Here is a 23,190-nt window from a genome sequence, read left to right as displayed (position 1 = left end):
TGACCAAATGAAATCATACTTGTAAGAAGGGACTTCATGCAGTGCCTGGCTCCTAGTAGGTGCCATCTAAATTTATTTTCCACCCTCCTTCTCCTCTGATTGTCAATCAATCAGCCATTGCCCTATAAACAGTCCATCTTCTTTTCTGATCACATTTCCCTTATGACATCTCTGACACCCATTAGTCTTGGATTCTATGCTGCAGCTTGCTCATATCATCATGTATCTACCTACCAGTCCATTGCTCTCTGTGTTATATGCATTTTCAATTTTTCAAAAAGCTTTTGTATCCAAGTAGAATACTGTTGTTTTCAAATGTGTCTATTTCCAGGAGGAAGTTTGGCATCATTAAAAGAGTTAGGAAGTTTCCTGAAAGTAATCCAACGCACTCTCCTCCTCCTGTTCAACTTTTGGACCAATTTATGGTCCATCTGTCTGTCTGTCTGTCTCACACACACACACACACAGATGGACAAACTCTACAGACTGTCCATCTGAATGCATGTTGGGGCAATAGGCACTCTTCACCTGCTTGGTCTTTCTCAAGTGGATGGTCAAGGCCAGACTCTTAAGTAATTATGGATTCTCTTCCAAGAGCCTCTTCGATGTTCCATGGCCTGATGCAGCCAGCATAATATCATCCACAAAGAGGAATATCTAGAAGACCTGACCATACACAGAAAATCTCCCTTCAGCTTGGACTCTGCTAAATCTCCTCCATCACAAAAGCAAAAATCTTTGGCAAAACATACCTCTCCCTACTTTATGCCTCATTTATTGTTTATAATCAGAGGATGGTTAAGCAGAGTTATTTCTATTGTTATATCTTTTTTTTTTTTTTTGCGGGGCAATGGGGGTTAAGTGACTTGCCCAGGGTCACACAGCTAGTAAGTGTCTGAGGCCGGATTTGAACTCAGGTACTCCTGAATCCAGGGCCGGCGCTTTATCCACTGCGCCACCTAGCTGCCCCTTATTGTTATATCTTTTAAGCAATCTTGAATGACTTTGATGTATGGATGGGAGACACCCTGTTGGAAAAGAGCCTCTAAGGCAGCATTTTGCTCCACTGAATCAAATGCTTTTTCAAAATTAAACAATAATCACAGTGAGATCTTGCATTCACTGTCTCAATCAACTGTAAAATGGTACAGGTTAATTCATTGTTGGGAATATTGCTTGTGAAAGTCTGTTTGTTCCTTATTAATACCCTTTTCAAGGATGTTATCAACTCCTGTATAGATCTGTAAATGCAGCAAAATACATTTTTAGGTTTGCTATACTTAACAATTTCTCTGTTATCTTTTTTTTTATATTAATACAGTGTAAGGTTTTTTTTCACCATGCTTTTGATATTCTTTTCCTTGTATATCAATTCCTTAATGCCCTCACCATTGTGTTTTTTTCCAATATTGATCTCTACATATACTTAGTTCAATCTGGCTGCTTTTCCCAACTTTTTTCTATTTAGTGCCATAAGAAAATCATTATCATTATTTTAAGAAGCAGTAGCATGTATAAGGTAAAAAGCTATTCTTAAAGCCAGGAAGACCTAGTTCCTAGTCTTTCCCCTGACACACACGAGTGCTGTAACCCTGAAAGAATCACAATCTTTCAGTGTTCCAGGAAATTTTCTAAGACCATAAATTGCAGGGAAGGTGTAGAGGAAGTTTCTCCACCTTCAAAAGTCTGAATACCAATGAAATCATGAGTCAAGTCATTATTCTTCTCATTATTTTATAGTTTTACCTTGATTCTGACTAACAACCATTTACCCAGCTTGATTATCCATTAGTTTACTAAATTGGGCTCCAAAAGTTTAAAAAAACTATTCCTCAAATTCATATCTACCTTTACTTTCAAGGGTGCTCATTATCATGGACACTCTCCACAGACTGTAATCCTTCCACACCTTCCCATCCTATATAATGCCTATCCATGTTCTATTATAGATCCTTCATAGAGAATCTACCAAACATGCTCAAAGCTCTCCAGTGGATCTTTTTTTTTTTGGGGGGGGGGGGGTGAGGCAATTGGGGTTAAGTGACTTGCCCAGGGTCACACAGCTAGTAAGTGTTAAGTATCTGAGGTCAGATTTGAACTCAGGTCCTTCTGACTCCAGGGCCGGTGCTCTATCCACTGTGCCACCTAGCTGCCCTCCAATGGATCTTTATATCTGCTTTAAAGGATAAAAATATGTCATCACTGAGGGTATTCAAATGATTGTGCTCCATGCTCTACAGCAGGGCTTCTTAAAACTTTTCCCATTCACAACTTTTTTTTTTTTTTTGGATAAGGCAATTGGGGTTAAGTTACTTGCCCAGGGTCACACAGCTAGTGTCAAGTGTTTGAGGCTGGATTTGAACTCAGGTCCTTCTGAATCCAGGGCCAGTGCTTTATCCACTCCACCACCTAGCTGCCCCTCACAACTCCTTTTTGCCCAAGAAATTTTTACATGATCCCAGGTATACAAGTATATAAAACAGGTATACAAATAAAACATTTACTGCCAAATTTTCTTTCAACCTCCACACTCAGTTATGTGACTCCATATGGAGTTGCAACCCACAGTTTAAGAAGCTTTGTTCTAGAGTAATCTCAAAGAAAGAATTTCACAAGTGTGAGAAATGGCAACATTGTTGGAATAAGTACCTAGCCTTTGAAGTGGACAAGTCTTGTTTGGATATCTGAACTGTAGCAGATTGATTTAAAAAAATCAATTGTATTACTTTATAATCACATTTCAAGTATGTATACACTCCAGTATTTTTTTTCACTATTACTACATAAAGAAGGCCAGATTTATTCCATCTAGATGCCTAATAATCTCAGCTCTTTGCTCTCCTTCCCCATACAATCCCTTGGGGAAAAGGGCAAATATAACATTATCTAACTGATCCTTGGATACAGATTTCACTGTTCTGAAGTAGACCCTGTGACTTGCCTATGCTTGTCACACTTCTCTTCTAGGGCCAGATTGAGGCTAAGTAACCTAAGGTAAATTTTGTATTTGGCATGCCTCATCTCCCTTTTCTGCAAGCTTTCTCCTTTTAGGGCTTATTATATTCTTCTAATGGCCTGGTTCTTCCTTTTTTGGTCAGAAAGCCTTTTATTTTAATTCAATCATGCTAAGGTATCAAAAACTTAATGTATTATTCTTGCGGGGGTATGTGTGTGTATGTGTGTGTGTGTGTGTGTGTGTGTGTGTGTGTGTTACATTTTAAAAGAAAAAGCAATGCTTAATCCTAAAGAATGTCGTTAATTTTAATTATGGAATTTCAGCATTGTGGCAGCTGGTCAGCAGATATTTTGGGGCAAGGGGACCTTCAAACTTTACTGTAGAAATGACTACCTAGGGGACAGCTAGGTGGTGCAGTGGATAAAACACGGGCCCCGGATTCAGGAGGACCTGAGTTCAAATTCGGCCTCAGACACTTGACACTTACTAGCTATGTGATCCTGGGCAAGTCACTTAACCCTCATTGCCCCACAAAAAAACAAAAAGACTACCTACTCTATCTATCCACATTGGCCCTAGCCATTCTGTTGTAGGAAACTCTTTGAAGATAGGATCCAGGTTTAATTTGCGCTGCTCTATGAATGCGATTCATGGAACACTATACTCTCTGAAGAATTAAAGCTGGGGTTCACTAAAAGAACAGTGCAGAAGCATATGGTGAGCATGACAGGCTTTAGTACCCTACCAACAAAGAACCACACAGACGAAACTGTCAAAGATGTCATTAGGGACCCTGTTTCTCTGGAAAAGGAGGGAGGTGTGCCAGTCACAATTTCAGAGTGAGAAATCACCTCCAGACCACTCATGAGCTACATTGGTATTCAAGTTATATCACGAAAACTAGAAATCCTTTGGAGGATTTACTCAGTACCACAGATCTAAATGACACTAAATAACAATGCGTGGATGAATTGTCAACTGTATGTTCCACAATAATGAGATCAGATAATAATAGTGTATAGAAATCACACAAGAATGTGCAAGAGGTCACTTTGTTCTTTAGAAGAGTGCTAACAATTATCACTGAAGCCTGAAACTCACTAGAGGGAGTACCCTGTTGCTGAGACTGCCTTTCAGGTACAACTGCCATAATTTCCCCCACAAGTAGAACTTGCATTTGAAAAGATAACACGGTGTGTGCACCTAGGGGCAGGAAGAACTATACTAAGAGCACAAGCTCTCTGGTCAGCTTAAGAGAGAATGACAACAAGGCAAGGACAGCCTTGAGAATGTACCTACCAGCCATAGGAAGCAGTCCAATCCACATGGGTCTGGCTCAATCTTGATTTCTTTATTCTTGCGTTTGTACACGTTAGGAGTGGCATGAAAAGCTGGAAAACATAAAACTGTCCTGTTTCTCATGCTCCATCAAGACAATGGGAAAACACCAAACCAAACTAGGTTATGCAGCTATTAAAGGATGAATTTGGCTGTACCAACTAATCATCACCAGGGTAAGCTGAGTGTAACTATCCCTGACATAAAGAGAACACCATCATTCCCACTCTAGTAAGGAAGTGATAAGAGGTGCTTGTTGTGATTGTTTTCTTTTCTTTTTTTTTTAGTGAGGCAATTGGGGTTAAGTGACTTGCCCAGGGTCACACAGCTAGTAAAGTGTTAAGTGTCTGAGGCCGGATTTGAACTCAGGTACTCCTGACTCCAGGGCCAGTGCTCTATCCACTGAGCCACCTAGCTGCTCCGATTATTTTCTTTTCTTTTTTTTTTTTGGCAGGGCAATGGGGGTTAAGTGACTTGCCCAGGGTCACACGGCTAATAAGTGTCAAGTGTCTGAGGCCGCATTTGAACTCAGGTACTCCTGAATCCAGGGCCGGTGCTTATCCACTGTGCCACCTAGCCGCCCCTCCGATTATTTTCTTCAAATGAAGATGACTGGAGACCAAAAATCAGAGCCATTGCTAAACAGAGGGAAATGGAACTGGCTCTTTGTATACCAAAATTCAAGGGAAAAACTGAAGGCTCCAGATGGATGCCTGGTGCCTCCTACAAAACTCATACATGGGAAGTTCTTAAAGTCTCCTGAATGCAGTAGAAAGGGAAAGGGGAAGAGTGGGAGCTAGGTCAGAGGAAGCATCCTCACTCACGATGAAGGAAGCAGTCATATTTGAAGCAGCGTCGGCAGAAGAGCGTGTGGAAGGAATGCAGTGACTGTTCTCGCTGCACAGACTTGGCACAGGGGCCATCGATGTTTGGGGTGCACTGGGGAGGCAAAACATTGGGATCCGATACTTCTGTGAGTTCCCGATACCTATGTGAGAAAAGGGAGTAGAAGTTCTTTCCAAGGGTCAGTTTCCTGGACAGAGGCAAAAGGACTCTGCTGAGGGAAGGCTTGGGGATGAGTTTTGACAAATGCCTCAGGCAGGATCTGCCCAGGGAGGATTAGAATCTTTCTCCTGCCTAGCTGAGAAAACAATGAGCCATATCTAAATGGGTATAAACTAGTATAGTTGCAATATACATAGAACTGTCTGGGAATGGGGGGGAAATGTGCTACATCAGGTACTATAACAGTCACAATAAAAAGCTCACTGTGTAGATTTTTCAAAAGCCTACAGAAAATGATCCTTCACAGATGAGGGGTTTTATAAGTCTATTATAGGGGGATGACAAAGTATGCCTTCTCTTCAATTCATCAGAAGTAGGAGATTATGAGTACTGAATACTGCCTACTGTCTGGCAGATACAGTCCATGTGTTGATTGATTTTGAAGAACTACATTTTTCTCCCCCCCGCCCCTGGATAGGGAAGGGTATATCCCGAAATGAACACAATATAAAAACAAAAGACAACAAATTTCAAAAGTCTGTTGTAAGCAAGGAGGTAATTGTGAGGAGGAGGTAATCAAAAGTGTTAAGAAAATCATCTATTTCAGCCATGTGAACAGGGCTTGTTGCTTTGTGAACATAGTTAGCTAGAAACTGCCACAACTTTCAACTGTCAGGGTACCTTGGCTAGATTGATTCTCCATGCTGATCATATTCTAATTTGTATTACAATAACTTGTATTCATGTCTCATCTTCCCTACAAGACTGAAATCGCATTGAGGGGAGAGGCTAGATCTCCTTCCATTTTTGTATCACCATCCTGTACATGGGAGGAACTAAATAAACATGATGAAGTGTGGATTGGACTGTCATTCCCAAAGAGGCCCAAGGCAGCTTATCCTACCTCTCTTTCATGTCATCAGGAACACCATTCTCAGGGAACATGGAAGAAATTGCGCTGAAGATCATGTCATTTGGAAATTGTTTCTTGGAACTCTTTTTGTTGCCTGAACCAAAAATGACAGAAAGCTTCTGGGGGCTATTATCAGAACCTGGAAAAAAAAAGCCCTTTTCCCTTTCACAGGTGCTTTGTGATTGGAACTACTAGAGTAAATCTGGGTCCTGGCTCCTTTGAACCATGTAGAAAACATCACTGCTGTCTGGACTTTTCAAATACTATACTATACTGCCAGCAAGAGTTGCCCCTACATAAGCAACACCTCTGGACAGAAATTAAGTTACAGCTAAAATAACCCAAGTTAAGTCTGCAAAAGATTTTAGAAAAACAAGACTACAGATGAAGCCAATTAAAAGGGTGATATAGGGAGGTCCAGGAGGAAAGGACCTGGATCAGAATCTTGGCTGGCCTATTTACTGGACTGTGAACCTGAGCAAGTCCCTTTGAGCTTCAGTCTCCTTACCTGCTCAATAAAGGAGTAGGATTCAATGGATTTTTAAATGATTTTCTAGCTCAAAAATCATATGATCGTAAGAATGACACCTAACAATAGCTAGCTAGCATTTATATAATGCTTTAAGGTTTGCAAAACACTTTACAATTATTATCTCGTTTGATCCTCACCACAACCCTGGGAGGTAGGTTCCACTATTATCCCTATTTCACAGATGAGGAAGCTGAAATGGCAGGGTTGTGAATTGCCCAGGGTCACACAGCTACCAAGGGTCTGAGGCCAGGCTCGTACTCATCTCTTCCTAGCTCCAGGTCCCCTGTCACTGTGCCACCTAGATGCCAACCACAATATTTCAAGTTACTTTACAATAGACTTTTTCTACTTTTTTAAAATGCCAAGTATTTTCCTCTGAATTTTGCCTCTTTCATTCCCTGAAGGGTAGTATACATTGTTTTATGTTGCCAGGAATGTTGAGCTTCCTTAAAATTAGCCCAGTGAGTAGCCCATTAGCTTCTGGTGAGCAAGGACCCTTCTTAGGTCCTCTATCTTCCTTATCCTAATCATCGTCTTGGTGGAATGCAGGACCCCTACCTACCTTCAATGGTGAGTCGTTTTCTCTTCCTAAGGACCGGCAACTCCTCCTTGTTGTCTTCCTGTTTCCCTTCAGAAGAGTCGTTGTTATGCCCCTCCTCTTCCTCCTCTGAGTACTGATTCAGGGCATCTACCAACTCCAGGAACACAGCATCACTGATCAGGACAGAACCTGGGATCATCTCTGAAAAAGGAGGGGGGGGGGGAATTCTCTCTTACATTCCATCTGTGGGCCTTATTAGAACAACCCTCCTGAGACCTTGATGTTCTGGTTGTCCAAGACTGGGCAGCATTCTCATTACAGTAACATATCAGACACTTTACCCTAGGTAACACAAATTTAAATTCTGATAGGAATTGTCTGAGAAATTCAATCTCTTAATTAGTTGTTTTCTCTTTTCTAAGTACAGTGTGGTTAGCTCAGCTGGTTAGAACATGATGCCAATTAAACTAAGACCTGATCCCCAATGGGTTTTAGATAGCCTTGATTTAAGACTAAAGACTACATTTCTGGGGCAGCTAGGTGGTGCAGCGAATAGAGCACCAGCCCTGGATTCAGGAGGACCTGAGTTCAAATCTGACCTCAGACATTTAACACTTACTAGCTGTGTGACTGGGCAAGTCATTTAACCCCAATTGCCTCACCAAAAAAAAAAAAAAAAAAGACTACATTTCTAACTTCAGCCAGATATATCATAAATATGTATCCTTGGGCACACAGTGGATCAGGCAAAAGAGTTTGAATGAAAATTTATCCCATACTTGGCATATGTCCTAACAACGATGTAGTAATCAGTAAACCAATCAGTAATATCAAGTATCAGAGGACAGGATTTTTTTCTTAATGGAAGAAAATCTATTTCAGTTTGCGAGCATCAGTATTTTAACAGTAGGGGGAGCTATAAGGCAGGAATGAATTATAATAACAAAGCTGGTGCTAGAAGGCAAGTACCATGATAGGTGGTAATACAAGCCCTTCTTCAGCTCCTCCCTAGCCCCTATCATCCTCCTAATTCACAGCTAGCTTTTTCTAGAACTCCAAATGCCTTCCTTTTAAGAAGTTCAGACCACCATGTCAACTTCCTTATGTATATTTGTTCTACAGGTCACTGAAGAGATGCCTAGATCAAAGTAGCATGATAGAAGGTGCCTTCTCATCATCTTGCACAGGTGAGAAGAAAATCAGACCCAAAAAAAGTCTTAGAAGTTTTTTTTTTTTCCAGCTATAGAAATCTCTTGATATTTTTGTGATAAATTGCTTTTAATTTCCCTAGCCATCCATTAAACAAAACAGTGTCCTCTAGTGCTTAAATTTCATTTGGGAAATGCCTAAATAACCTAAAGACTTCTGGGCCTTGCCACCCACACCATTACCGCATCCTTAGGGCTTCCAGGCCTTTCCATCTGTCCTATACTTGAACTTTCTTTTATATGGATGTTTGTCCTATTTAGGGTAGGAGCCCCTTGAAAACAGGAGCTATCTTTATTCTTCTATTTGTATTCCCAGAACTTAGCACATAGTAAACACTGAATACTTTTCATTTAAAATTTTGTCTCCTGGATATAATGCCCCCTAAATGCAAAATAATGACTGCCCCATCTATAAAGAAGGTTATGAGACCAAGATGGTGTGTCCTCCCAAACCAGGCACCTGACCCAGAGATCCTATGTATCTACCTTCTTCCCCATGGACTTTCCCATCATAGTTATTGATCAGTTCTTCAATGAAAGTTTCATCTTCTTCTTTAACCTCATCTCCCATGTAGGGAATATTGCACAAAACGGTCTCATCTTCCACCTGCAAACAAACCAGACCAGGCTTATTCTACTAAGTAGGCATTTCTGTCCCTGTAGCTACTTCTTCTTATGTGGGAATCTGCTGAACCTCTTCAATAGAAAGGAGGGGTGTGGGAAGGAAAAGGGAGAAAGGGAAGGAAGAGAGCTCCCCAAAATACTTTTGGTCACTCAAGGTTTTCTGTGTACAGAGAAATGGTTACCTCACATGGTACTGAATGGAGCTGTCTGGAAAGGGAGTATACTGCTACCAAAAAAGCATATTTACTTATACACTGAGGGTTACCCAATGGTAAGTTTATAATCAGTATTAATATTATTAGTAATACTGCCACCCAAGTGTTCTTAGGTAGACACTTATTTTTTAAAGTGTCTCCACCCGGAATCTCACTTTATCCTCATATATCTGTGTGGCAGGAAGGTAGTTTAAGTTCATAGACAGAGAAGTACAAATGGTTCACATAGAGATCTTTCAACAAAAGAGGGAGACAAAAGGAAAGAAGCCCCAAAGATCTGAAGCAAAATGGGCATTCAAATGGCAAGAGCTGGGTAAACATACAACTTCTGAATTATATATAAAATAATGGAGGAAAGCTAATCAGACCACAGTAAAATACTTATTACTACTCCTATTAAGCACTGCAACCTGAAAAGCATTGTGTACACCAGAGAGCTACAGTTATTTTCTACTTATGAACAACACAGACGGGCCACTTGGGCTTAGGAATGAATAATTATTCTTAAACCATTTCCTAAGTACTGAAAAGTATTCTCTTAGGTTTTGATTTTTTTCTCCCAGAGTATCCTCCTAAATAGAGTACAATATGGATTTACAATCTCTTACCAGACAGATAAGCAATTCTGGTAACTAAAAACTGACTACAAGATTAGTGTTATAAATTACCTGAACAGAAATGGAAGCAAAAAGACAGATGAAAGGATTATAGACTTACCTTCATTACTTTCAGAGCCTTCAGCCTTTGGGCAGCTCAGAAAGGATTGCCCCATCAAGAGTTATTATTTATCCCTCAGGAATCTGATTTTTTAGGAAAAATTAACCTATACCCACTTCCCTCCTGTGCCATATAATGCTATATAACATTGCACCAGGAAAGCCAGAGAAACAGGAATATTGTTTAGTGTTATTCTTCCCAGAAAACTACCTAGAATAGCAATTCTGAAGTGTAATTCTGAAAGTACAGAATAAAACAAGTTAAAAACAGTTTGCAGTTCTGCTTTCTTAGGAAGTTAATAACAACATTCTGTCTTGTTTTATCTATGGTATGTTAAATATTAGGAAAACCTTCACTTTCAGAGGAGCTCTTTACATTAGCAACAATTATTTATATACTTTAATCATGTCATAATGCTTTTACTACATACCATGAAATTTTGCTGGAGAGGAGACCAGGAATACATGATAGGCACCAGTGCAACTGTATTCAGAGATCTCATTAACATATCCTGGCTGTCAAATCCTGGAAAATTGCTTTCTACAGTACACTGCAATACAAGCAAGTAAAGGAAGAGGGGAGATGATACACATAGCTCTGAGTGGACATTGAAGTTCCCTTTCATACTGACCCCTCGAATCTTCTAATTTTCCTGAATGTATCTGTAAGAGGTTTTGAAACAAACTGTTCCTCATGTGTAGAGGTTTGCTGATTCAAATATCAATAAACAGTTTCCTCCTCAGTGACCTAATAAGCAAGCAAAACTGGGGATAGAGTCTTATCAATATCTTAATTAACCTAAACTGGGTGCCTACATTGTACTAGGTATAGGGAAATACAATTTATAATGTAGTGTGCATACCAGCAAAACAAAGGATTATAAAAGTATATCCCTGAGTGTCCCAGGAGGTCAACTTTGAAATGTTTTCTTTGAAATCCAAAAAGCAAAGTTGGCACCATCAACAGAGCTACAAAATAGGCACACCTATTGTTACATATGTTTCTGGTAAGTGCCACTCATAAATTAAGTTACTTTTAAAAAATGTTCTCTTTTTATATGATACACTCTGCTATTCATCCTAATGGAACTGAAGAATGCAGAACTAGACTGGATTATCAAAAATCAATTTCTATTTGTTTTGGAAAATAGTTATTCCTTCCTTCATGCCATTCTAGTTATATTTTGCTTAAGTAAATACAATAAAAATTAGTTGGCAGTTCCTAAACATACTTCAACTGACAAGAAAAAAAAAGTGGATTAAGTGGTAAGAGGAAGTTAACTTGTTAAAACTTTGTTTCAGAAAAATGCACAAATTGAGACTTGAATATAGTAGCTGCCAATAAAGTATTTCTAGCTCACTGATTCCTCAATAAATTATATATACAGACCATCACACAGGACCATGGGATCGAATGTCGGAAGGGATCTTCAGCTTTCTAAACTTTTTCATTTCATATCTAAGATAACTGAAGCCCAGAGAAAGAGAAATGATTTACCCAGTCACAAAAGTTGTTAAGCAGCATGTCTGGGAGTTAATGAATATCTGGCCACTCCCAATCAGTAAATTTTCTTTCTATTATACTATGCTGTTCCCAGCAGGACGGCTGAAGAATAGGAATGGAGACTAAGCCACCATTATATGGAATAAAAGGGAAGATTCCCTTTGGGAAACCCAGTAGGCTGTATCGGTCAAGGGCACCAAAAGTACCTTTTTGAGGAAAGGATGCCCACTCACAGGCTTCATCAATTGAACAGGCTGGATTCGGAGCCTCTTCCAGTCTTCATTAAGGATCTGAGTTTTTTCTTGAACTTTTGCAAAATTGGCCACAAACAGAGCCTAGCAAAGCCAAGGGAAGGGCTCATTACTTGAGATTTCAAAATAAGAGGGAAAAAAAAAAACAAAAAACCAAACACCCTGCAACCACCCAACACTAGCTCAGTAACTCAAAATTTAAAAATAAAACCTTAGTAGCCATCCAAACATAACTTCAAGATTGACTTTTTAAAAAGGTCTTTTTAAGTACTTTCCCTTACCTTTGCACCCATATTTGCCTGAAACCGTTTGAGCTGTCGAAGTCGCATGTACTCAGATTTAACTTTTCTCTTCCAATAAGTGATGCATTTGGAGGTGGGAGAATTTGGGATATCCATTTTGCTGTAATGAAAAAAGACAAGTATGAGGGAACGGAACATTTTCATTGCCTGAAAAATAGAGTACTCCCTAAAGCTAAACAGATGTGGTCAGTTCATGTTTTCATTCCTAATTAAATCTATCCCCCCCAAAATACTAATTACAGACACTCAATCCCATGGGTCCAATTAAAACAGTTTCCATTCATAGAGCTATCCTTTAACATTCATGTCATAGGTAGGGTTAGTTCACATTTTTTAGGAGGCTCTGTTCTTCCTTTCTTATTTCAACTGTTGTTTCTTTCCATTTACCTCTCAAGAGTTTCTCTCACAGTAAGCACTCAAATTATTTTTAAGTTTGAGGACCCACCCTCCTGAATAACAAGATTTTTTAGTAAGCATGGATTAAATATCAAAGCAGACCAGTGAAAGAATATGAAGCTGTTCATGCCATCATCCTCAGAAAACACTGATATTAACCCCTCAGATGTCCAACAATAAAGATAGATTACAAAAATGATATGATTTTACTTCTCAGTCTGAAGCTTTACATATGACAGTATAATTCAATGTATTGAGGTAGAAGGGGTATGGATTCACAACCAAAAGGTCAGGGTTTGATTACTAGCTATGCAGTTATTGATTTACCTGTTCAACTTTGAGCAAGTCACTTTCCCTCTGTGGTCATCAGTTTTCTTACCTACAAAACAAGGGAGCTTGAATTACCTTTAAAGTCCCTCTAGGTTACTTTGGAAACTGGTATCAGGGAGCAGGCAGAAAGTTAGCTGCCAGGCAGCATAAGAAGTAGCAGTTTAGGGATGTTGGTTACAAAATGCAATACATTCTATTTGCCTCACAGAAGGGCTACAGGAAAACTAGGAGCTTTTATAGGATGACTTGGGATCTTCAATAGCAATATAAGACAAGAAGACAAATCAAAACTGAAAGAATTCAACTCTTGTAAAAATGGAGTCCAGTCAGATCCTCAGGATAGGGCTAACTCCAGTATTCACCTGATTTCAAAAGTTCTACCATCATTCTTCTTGCATGTAAGTCAAGACCTCAAAATAGTCTCTTGGGAACTGGCAAACATATCATTTTCTTATAACAAAAGCTATTTCCAGCCATATGTGACTAACCTGCTGCAACTACCAGCCTGGCTATATTTCTTTAATCCAGGTCCAGCTAGTATGCTCCATTATCATTTTAGAGCAGAAACAAACATGAACAGCTAATGTGACTGAGAGAAAGATGATGGCTAATTAGGTTTCTCAACAAGTTAGTTCATTTCATGCTTAAGTACCCCAAAATACTGTCTGCATCAGTTTCTGGAAGGTTGTCAGACTCAGAACCACGAAGATTCTTACTACATCAAGGTACTTAGGCTGAATGGAAGCACAAGGGTAAGGACATTTCTGTCAGACACAAATTCCAAAATACCACAAACTTCAAAGGATATCAGATTTTTAGGTCTATTTTTGTTTTGTTTTGTTTTCTTATAAAGTTTTTTTTAAGGATTTAATTTCCAATTTTCCATAAGGTTTTGAAATTATTAGTACTTCCTCCCACCCAGAAAATAATTAATACTCAACAAAAGAGTAAGATTTAAAGCACGTGTCCCATTCAATGCTTCAAAGACACAATTTTATGTACTCGGATTTTAAAAGAAATATAACTATACTGATCAGTCTAATATTATGGTAAACCTGCTGAATTGTGAAGAAAGCAAGGAACTATTTTTTAAAGGGTACCAATTTAAATCTACCTATCATGAGCTCAAATTAATTCCTGAGTAAAAAATGTAAAATAACACAATCAAATTTCTGAATTCTATGACTTCGCTTTCCAAGTCCTTCTCCAAAAGACAGAATTCGAATAAAGCAAATAAAGATTGAAGTAGCTTTTCCCCCCAAGTTATGTAATTATTGAAGTATGAAAATATATGCCACTCACAGAAACTTCCAGTTCCCAGAATAGGTTGTCATATACTTCCTAACAGGAACAAAACATACTGACAAACTGCTCTGAATAGTGCAATAGTTAGAACCTGGGTTCAAATCCTAACTCTACTGTTTACTAGCTGTGTGATCTTGGGCAAGTCACTTGACCTCTTTTAGCCTCAGCTATAAAATGAGGGGGTTGGACCAGATGATTTCTAGGCTCCTCCAGTTCAAAATCCTATAATTCTTGGTTCTGAACCAGTACAAAATAGTTTCCCTCTAAAAACACAGGCAATTTCCACTTTAAACCACATTACAGAGCTTTAATGTCACCAGAATGTAACACTAAATAGACACACTGGCTTCCCAAAGAACTGATTTCAAACTTATATTTCACTGCTGCTCTTTTTGAAACTCATTAAGCTTTCTGAAGTAATATGATTAATTAGGGATGCATAGGCTACCAGGGATCAAGTCTCTTAAGGAAAAATGTGCCTAGCACCACTGGTGCTAAAGAAAAGTTATCTGGAAGAGATGGTTGTTAGAGATGATCCCACAAAAAAACAACAATGACAATATTAATATTTTTGCTGGGGAAAGATGGTGGTTGAAAATTATGTGATAAAAGAAATATGGCTTCCCATAGTTAGGGAAACAGATAATACATAGTAGACACAATGCAGTATCCAACAATGAGTATCATCAGTTTTATTTTTAATAACGTATTTTATTAGATCTGAAAACATACAAATATGTCACTGAGCTTTAACTTTTTTTTTTGGTGGGGCAAGGAGGGTTAAGTGACTTGCCCAGGGTCACACAGCTAGTAAGTGTCAAGTGCCTGAGGCTGGATTTGAACCCAGGTCCTCCTGAATCCAGGGCCGGTGCTCTATCCACTGTGCCACCTAGCTGCCCCCACTGAGCTTTAACCTACCACAATATAAATTTAGCCACATTTCCCCTTTCATAACTAAAGTTATACTTGAATCTTTTGTCCTTGAGCCAATATTAATTTGATTTGTGTTTTTAACTGGGTCCTCAATTTCCCAATGTCCTAAAAGTTGATTTGAAAATTAGTACCTAATGTTCTAGAGAGGTAAAGCTATACAGCTTGGAGCAAACAGATTAAAAAATGAAAAAGTTAGGAAAAAAAAAGAACAAAAAGCCATCAAACTAGTCAAGGTAAAAAAAATCAAAAGCCCAAACTCCAAAACTGTCACTAGGACAGGGCTAAAAGAAACAGGCACACAAATAGTGCTTCATATTTCAATTAGAAATTTTTTTTAGTCATAAAGACTTGCAAAAAAAAAGCTCAGATTCCAGCTGAGTGCTAGCCTGAGAAGTCTTTAAAAACAATTTTTATTCCTATATTGCAAGTGTTCACTTATCAAATTAAAAATAATCTCCAAAATACAGTGATTGTGGCTATTAAAGAATCCTTTTTTTTTTTTTAGTGAGGCAATTGGGGTTAAGTGACTTGCCCAGGGTCACACAGCTAGTAAGTGTTAAGTGTCTGAGGCCGGATTTGAACTCAGGTCAGGTACTCCTGACTCCAGGGCTGGTGTTCTAACCACTGTGCCACCTAGCTGCCCCTATTAAAGAATCTTAAATGGAAGTTTCTGTGTTATTTCTAGCCAAGGTTTTCAAGAAACATTTGATTTTACTGTTAAAAACCTGAAGGTGAGGCTACCATTTATAATGCCAGGTGAAATGCAAATTAGAAGTGCTAATAAGACCTATAGTTCTAATTCTATCTACAAGTCAACTCTTTATAGGAAAAATAAATGTTTCATTCCCCATCTTGTAAAAACTCATGACTTCTCAGCCAAAGGCTAAATCTGAAAAGGAGTCTGTCTCGCCTAGAAAGACTTCTTGAAAAAAACAAAAACAAAAACGACTTCTTGAAATTGTTTGGGGGCATACAGTTAGAAAGCAATAGTATAGGGGGCAGCTAGGTGGCGCAGTGGATAGAGCACCAGCCCTGGAGTCAGGAGTACTTGGGTTCAAATCCAGCCTCAGACACTTAACACTTACTAGCTGTGTGACCCTGGGCAAGTCACTTAACCCCAATTGCCTCACTAAAAAAAAAAAAAAAAGAAAGCAATAGTATAAAATTTTACAATTTGTAAACACATACAAGTTTCAAAACTGTATATTTTAAAAAACTTTTAAAATATCCTTTGTAGGAATACTTGTTTGGCTTCAGGAGAAGTTTAATGGTATCACTACTTTTTCTTAAGTAATTTTATTTGTTCATCAAGCTAAAGTTGGGGGGGGGGGGCAATTTGTACTGTCAGACTTAAAAAAAATTTTCCATCTCTTTCTTCTTCATTTCTTGGTAGAGTTTCTGTCCAAGGATCTTTCTTGAACCAAACAGACATGAGCCACAGGGGACAACTTGTACCTGTAAAGAGCTCTAATAGCACACAGAATTAAATTATTTTTGTAGCAATCACTAATTACAGTGTTCCAGTTACAATTGACTCTGTGGCTGTGTGTCCAACATATCTTTAAAATTTATTCTCCAATATATGTTAATAGAGGAATCTTTCAAAATATATAATCTTCTTCTGAAATCATGCAATAAAGGCACTCTGCAAATGTATCTCAAAATTTAAGCTTGTGACTTCAAAAAACAAAATAACGCTTTACTAAAATGAAGCATGGACTAATGGAGACATTACTACTTGCTGCTTACAATCGTCTGTGCTTCCTTTTCTTCATCTGTAAATGAGACAATATATACATCACTTGCATCACAGAACTGTTGTGATGAAAGAGCTTTGCAAATCTTAAAATGCTTTGTAAAGAAATTATAGTATGCCATGTGCACTAAACACTCCTACACCTGAAATAAAGATACTGAGTTTAAAGTCAAATTAACATCAGATAGGGGCAGCTCGGTGGTACAGTGGATAAAGCACCGGCCCTGGATTCAGGAGTACCTGAGTTCCAAATCCGACCTCAGACACTTGACACTTACTAGCTGTGTGACCCTGGGCAAGTCACTTAACCCTCATTGCCCCGCAAAAAAAAAAGAAAAAAGAAATTAACATCAGATACAAAAGTTCAGAAAACAAGAGTAGGGACATCTTGGCAGGTACCTGCCAAGTGATACTCAGTACAAAGTTTAATATTTACTGAGTGTCCATTATTATTTACTGAGTATCCAAAATACAATAATGAGCAAAGAGTTTTAGTAAGTTCATCATGCAAAGTAAGTCATTGTGCCAGAGAGTAGAGTACAATAAATTGCTAAAACTAAACTACTTTCTAAGCATAACTCTGAATCTAAGGCTAAAACATTAAAGCTCCAATTAATAATAGAGAAAAGGCAGGATGATCAGATCTTTTTGTTAGGCCCAAAGTACCATTTTCTTGCTAACACCTCTGTAAAAAGACAGTCCAGTCCTTGGAGGTAGTTTTAGTCGATGGCCCCTCTTCCTTCCTCTGGTTCTCAATACCACTGCTGCTGCTTACTGCTCTAGCTTCCAAACTGGACTCCAAAAGCTATGCCTGGGAGACCTAAGCCCCTCTTCTCTGTACTCCCTTGATCACAGGTCCTCATCTTCACCATCACATGGTAAGTGCCTAGCAAATGCTTTTCATCAACTTGGATTTTCTAACTTTACTTAGAGAATAGCATGAAATTTTGGCTCAACAGTCTTGTTAAACCAAAGGGAATAGATCTGACTAGTTTTCTCATCCTCTATTTTCAGATAGCACACGTAAAGCACTTTACAAACCTTAAGGTTCTATATAAATCTTGGCAATTATTGTTATCATTATTTTTCTTTAGATTTTAAACTCATTGTGGGCATGGACTGTCTTTCTTTTTCTTCTTCTTTTTTTTTTTTTGCAGGGCAATGAGGGTTAAGTGATTTGCCCAGGGCCACACAGCTAGCTGTCTTTCTTTAAATTAATTGTATCCTCAGTGAGACAGCTAAGTGGTACAGTGGATGGAGCACTGGTGCTGGAGTCAAGAGCACCTCAGTTCAAATCTCACCTCAGACACTTACTAGCTGTGTGAACCAAGGCAAGTCACTTAACCCTAATTGCCTTAAAACATCTAGGACTATCTCCAGTCATCCTGATCTTTATCTTACCACTGGACCTAGAGAGCTCTGGAGGAAACAGTGGTGACCTTGCATAGCCCTCCCTCACTTCAATCCAATTCAGTACAAGTCATGACATCACCTCCTGATGTCATGGTCCTCTTCAAAGAACGAAGGACAAACAACAAGAGGATGAAATGTATCTCCAGCACTTAGCACAGTGTCTGGCACATAGTAGATACTTAATAAATGTTTACTGGATTGGATTTTCTAGCTGTCTTAAAAAGACACAATGGTTACAAACTACAAAATAAACAACCCCTCTCCCCCCCTCCCCCACTCCCAATAGTGAGACAACTTGTCATTCAAAATGCAATAAAATTTTAGGGCTGAAAGGGATCTTGGTGTCACTTAAGAATACTAAGCCAGGAGCCAGGACAGCTTATGCTCCAACTCCAGCTCAGTCAGAAATGAATGTATGACTGGACATGTCATTTCACCTCAAGTCCCAGTTTCTTCATCTGTAGAATAAAAGGATTAGATTCAACATTCTCCCTTTTGGTTCTAAAATTCTATCCTATCTAGCTTGGCCCCTTTACTTTTGATGAGAATAGCAAAGACTGGCTCCCCTACACCATTCATAAAGGCATCTAACACAGGCTTTGATAATAACAAGATTACGTTTCTGTACACAGCACATTCCTGGACATTAAGAGCCTCCCCTCCAAATAGAAATACATCTTCCTGTGTATAAGGACTCCCTCTAGTGCCACCTTCACTATAATCTTTCCAGGGTTTGAAAAGGGAAGCATTCTTACAAAGACCTCAGATCACAGCACTTTTCAAAAGGATTAGAAAACTGATGAAGAATCTCTCTCTTTATCATCTAAAGCCCTGGAAGAGGGTAATTGTTTATGTGAAGGGACAGATTTCCTAAGCAAATCTAGGGAAGGGGCTATACCATTACAATCAATCACTGCTGAGCCAGTGTTCTAAGGAAGGGGCTCACCTAGCCTCCCATTTTAATAAACATTAAGTTCCTGCTATACACAAAGCAATGTGCTAGTTATCAGCAATATACAGACCCTCATCATCTCAAGACACTCTAGTAAAAGACTGCAGCATTCTGGTGGGTCCTGCTGTCTCACATTCCTCCCCAGGACAATCCATCCTAAAGCCCATGTTTGACAATGTAACCTCCCTGCTCCCCACCTCCCCAATAAAATCCTTCACAATCTGGTCCCTTCCTACTTTGCCAGTTTTTTTTTTTAAACTTCGGTTTTCTCCATTCATCCTATAATCCAGCTATATTGGCCTATTTGCTGTTCCTCAACTACAACAGGCCACCTCCAAATCTGTGCCTCCTCCCTGGAAGAGGAAGCTGTCCTCCAAGTCTGGAATGCTCTTCCTCCTCACCTCTGCCTCTGGCCTCATTCCGGATTTAAATCAAATACAACCGGGAAGCCTTTTTGGGTGCCCTCAGTCACTAGTACCTTCTTTCTGGGAATTACCTTGCAGTTACAGTGTATATAGCTTCTATGTCAATAGTTACTACTTGATAGTAAGAACCCTGTTTTAACCTTCCTTAGTATTGTTATGGGCCCAGGGCACCCCAGAAGTTCTCTAGGGGCACATCAAAGAACCTTCTCCTTGAGAAACTAAACCAAAGGGCAGACACACCTAAAGAGATAAGTGGAACCAGATCAGACTGAGCTAGCTATGGGACCTCCACCCTTCATTCTAGTCTCCCTCAACCCTGGGGAGATAAATTTGGGTGTGCCTGCTTCCTTTGTGTCCTGAGGAGATTGCTTCAGAGATCTGCAGCCACCCCTCACCCAATTCCTCCAGCCACCACCAGTGGGGGATGGTCCTCTCTCACAAAAGGAACTTCCCACAGTCAGATGGTCACCACCATCAATCCTCCATAAAAGTACCTGCCAGTCTCCTGCTCGAGGAGATTGGTATCTCAGAGCCATGCCTCTGTGCCATGCCTTCTCCCCATGAGAAGTCTAAGGATTTCTTTCATGGTTTCTCGTCCCTTCCCTTCCCTTCCTCTAAATAAATTACTATCTTATTCTAACTGGTTTTGTGTGCAAGAGGGTGTAATTCTTTAAAGAGGAATTCCTAAGGACCCCAAACCGCCTACCCCATCTTCCCCATGACAGTATCTCCAAAGATACACTGTGCTCTTGGGATAATGTCAACTCAGAGTAGGCACTTAATATATGTTTAATGACCAACTATAAAGAAAAAAAAAGCAACATAATCCCTGCTCTTAAATACTCAATGTTCTACTGGGGGAATACACAACGTATTTTAAAGAGAGAAAGAACAATAACAACTTGGGGGTTCCACATAGCCTATGCAACCTCAAAAGGGCCACGAAGGAAGATGATGCTTTTGAGAGACACAGTACAAGAACAATCACAATCCAGTTTGTGGAAATACACAATAGTAGAAGATGAAATGTTGAGTTTGGGAAGCAGGTAGGAATAGTCCAATTTGGCTCTAATGTAGAGTAGATGAAATGTGGCTGGAAAAGTATGCTGAAGTCAGATTGTGGAGGGTATTCAACACAAGGTTTAAGAGTTTGCATTTACTGGGGCAGCTAGGTGGTGCAGTGGATAGAGCACCGGCCCTGGAGTCAGGAGTACCTGGCTTCAAATCTGGCCTCAGACAGTTAACACTTACTAGCTGTGTGACCCTGGGCAAGTCACTTAACCCCAATTGCCTCACTAAAAAAAAAAAGAGAGAGAGAGAGAGAGAGAGAGAGAGAGAGAGAGAGAGAGAGAGAGAGAGAGAGAGAAAAGAGTTTGCGTTTTATCCAAGAGGCATCAGAAACATTTTTGAGCAGAAGAATGATCTAATCTTTAGGAAGGCTGCATAGAGGTCCGAGTAGAGGACAAATAACTAGCCTTAGGGGTTATTCAAAGTTCTCCCCGTCTTACTTATCCATTCACATGTTGCATGTCTTAGTATAGTTGGAACTTCTTGAGAGCAAGAATTGTTTTTCATTTTATGTCGGGGTAACTATAGTGTCCCGAAGACTTCTTTGTATATTTTATATGTGGGTGGAAGGAAAGATCCAGACCTATAACTTCACTTCCGATTATTATGATTTCATCCGTGCAGCAAATTGACACAATGTAAGAGATCCTTCCACCAAATGTAAATCAGCTACTCTTCTGCACAATGAGGTTTATTAAGGGAAGTTGCCTATGATGACCCAGCCAGCAAACCGTCAGAGGCAGTGCTTGACCAAGTTTTCCTGACACCAAGGCTTGTTTCTCTCTTATGCAAAATTGCTTCTCGCCTAACACACAGTACGTAAAGTTTGTAGAGGAAGACCAGTTAAGGTAGAGAGCTGGACCTGCAGTCAGGAAAACCTGAGTTCAAAAGTAGACTCAGCTGTATGACCCTGGGCAAATCACTTAATATAGGTCGGCAAAAAGGGCATAATAATAGTGTTTACCTCCCAGGGTCCTGGCAAGAGATAATCAGGACCTTTTAAAGTAAGGTGGTCGTAATTCAAGCGGAGGTAAGGGGGGGAGGGGCCGCACACATACATATCCTTTAAGGATTTCAGGCCCCCTTTCATTCAAAGTCTAAACGTACACACCCATTCCCGGCATACATTCATCTTTTACTGTTATGCACCCCAACCTGCAAAGTGGAATTCCCCTCAGAGAAAACTCCCTTATCCCCTAAAAGAAGCCCATTTTCCCATATACCCCACTTCCCCCCCCCCCGCCTTGCTCGCTCCACAGGGATTTCTCTCCTAAAGTTACCCCACCCCCAAAAACCTACGACGACTCTCTTAAAACACACCTCCCCTTCCAAGGGATGCCCCAGTGGCAGGACACCTACTTGCACCTGGCGCGCCCCGCCCATCCCCCCCTTCGTGGACTCTCAGCACCTCCCCCCATTCTCCCTTCCTCAAAAGTCTCCTTCCCCCCCAACCTCACGCGCCCCGCCTCCACTAACTCATTTCCCCCCCCCCCTTCCAGGGTGCTCCCAGAGCCTAGACAGCTCCCTCACGCCCCTCACAAGCCCTCCTCTCCTAACGCCTAAGGGGTTTTCCCCCTTCCCACTCGCAAGATCTTCCTTCCTTCCTCACAGCCCGGAGCCAGGGGTCCTCCCCATAAACGCGGCCTGGCTGGCTGTCACCCTCGTCCTACGTCTCCACCCCCTCTTCACCCCCGGCCCCTCCGCTCCAGTCGACAGGCTCCCCAGCCCCCCCGCTGAGCCCCAGCTCGCCCGGCCCCCGGACTTGTTTACTCACTCATCTTCCATCCCTATGTTCGGGAACCCAGCGGCCAAGACGCATGCGTACTGCTAGCCGCCTCGCCCCGCCCCCCGCGCAGTCTTTTTTTCTGCGCTTGCTCAGGACCGCAGGCGCACAGTGCGCCTGCGTAGGCGGGGCTGGCTTCGCAGGCCTCTCAGCGCGTGCTCCCTTTGCGCTCTCCAACCTCTGTCTGTGGCGCGGGCGCTTGGCGCCCCCACTCCCGCCTTGGAAGGCTGGACTAAGTGAAACGGGATGGGCAAGTCCTTCAGGTTTCCAACTTACTGGAGACCCTAGTCACTAATTCCACATTAACCTAAAACATCATTAGAATGAGCTGTGGACTGGCATATTACTTTTCTATTTATAGAAAAAGCTCTTACTATGTGCAAAGCACCAAGAGCTTAAGAAATGTTTGGGAGGGGTGGGGGTGGGGAGGAAGCTAGGTGTTGAAGAGGATAAAGCACCGACCTTGGCTTCAGGATGACCTGAGTTCAAATGTGGCCTCAGACACTTGACACTTACTAGCTGTGTGACCCTGGGCAAGTCACTTAACCTTTATTGCCCTGCGCAAAAAAAGAAAGAAATGTTTCAGGGAAGAGATGAGTGGAGGTCCCCACATGTATAGAGGGACCTACTTGTGGTGAGGTGGACGATGTCCTTGTGTGGCTGGAAGGGCAGAATGGGTACATCTAGCCTTTCCTTCACTGCACCCGGCCTTCTCCAAGGGAGA

The 23,190-nt window shown here is 40.5% G+C and overlaps 1 protein-coding gene across 2 annotated transcripts in view; it reads right to left on the bottom strand.

Annotated features, from left to right (window-relative positions):
* Window positions 1-22,544, bottom strand: part of EZH1 (enhancer of zeste 1 polycomb repressive complex 2 subunit) — a 44,047-nt gene extending 21,503 nt beyond the window's left edge. Inside the window, exons 1-10 of one of the 2 annotated variants that reach the window (XM_044000795.1) lie at window positions 22,458-22,544; window positions 12,829-12,880; window positions 12,085-12,205; window positions 11,759-11,887; window positions 10,480-10,599; window positions 8,980-9,100; window positions 7,307-7,486; window positions 6,204-6,351; window positions 5,119-5,282; window positions 4,256-4,347 (exon numbers count right to left, since the gene is read on the bottom strand). In XM_044000795.1, coding sequence (XP_043856730.1) covers window positions 4,256-4,347; window positions 5,119-5,282; window positions 6,204-6,351; window positions 7,307-7,486; window positions 8,980-9,100; window positions 10,480-10,599; window positions 11,759-11,887; window positions 12,085-12,205; window positions 12,829-12,880; window positions 22,458-22,461 — 1,131 coding nt within the window. In that variant the 5' untranslated portion in view covers window positions 22,462-22,544. The remainder of the gene's footprint in view (window positions 1-4,255; window positions 4,348-5,118; window positions 5,283-6,203; window positions 6,352-7,306; window positions 7,487-8,979; window positions 9,101-10,479; window positions 10,600-11,758; window positions 11,888-12,084; window positions 12,206-12,828; window positions 12,881-22,457) is intronic. The other variant, XM_044000796.1, reaches the window with a different exon arrangement.
* Between the last annotated feature and the right edge of the window lie 646 nt (window positions 22,545-23,190).

The sequence above is a fragment of the Dromiciops gliroides genome, chromosome 4, assembly GCF_019393635.1.
Source record: "Dromiciops gliroides isolate mDroGli1 chromosome 4, mDroGli1.pri, whole genome shotgun sequence".
Taxonomy (NCBI): Eukaryota; Metazoa; Chordata; class Mammalia; order Microbiotheria; family Microbiotheriidae; genus Dromiciops; species Dromiciops gliroides.
This window is presented reverse-complemented; position numbering and strand designations above follow the sequence as displayed.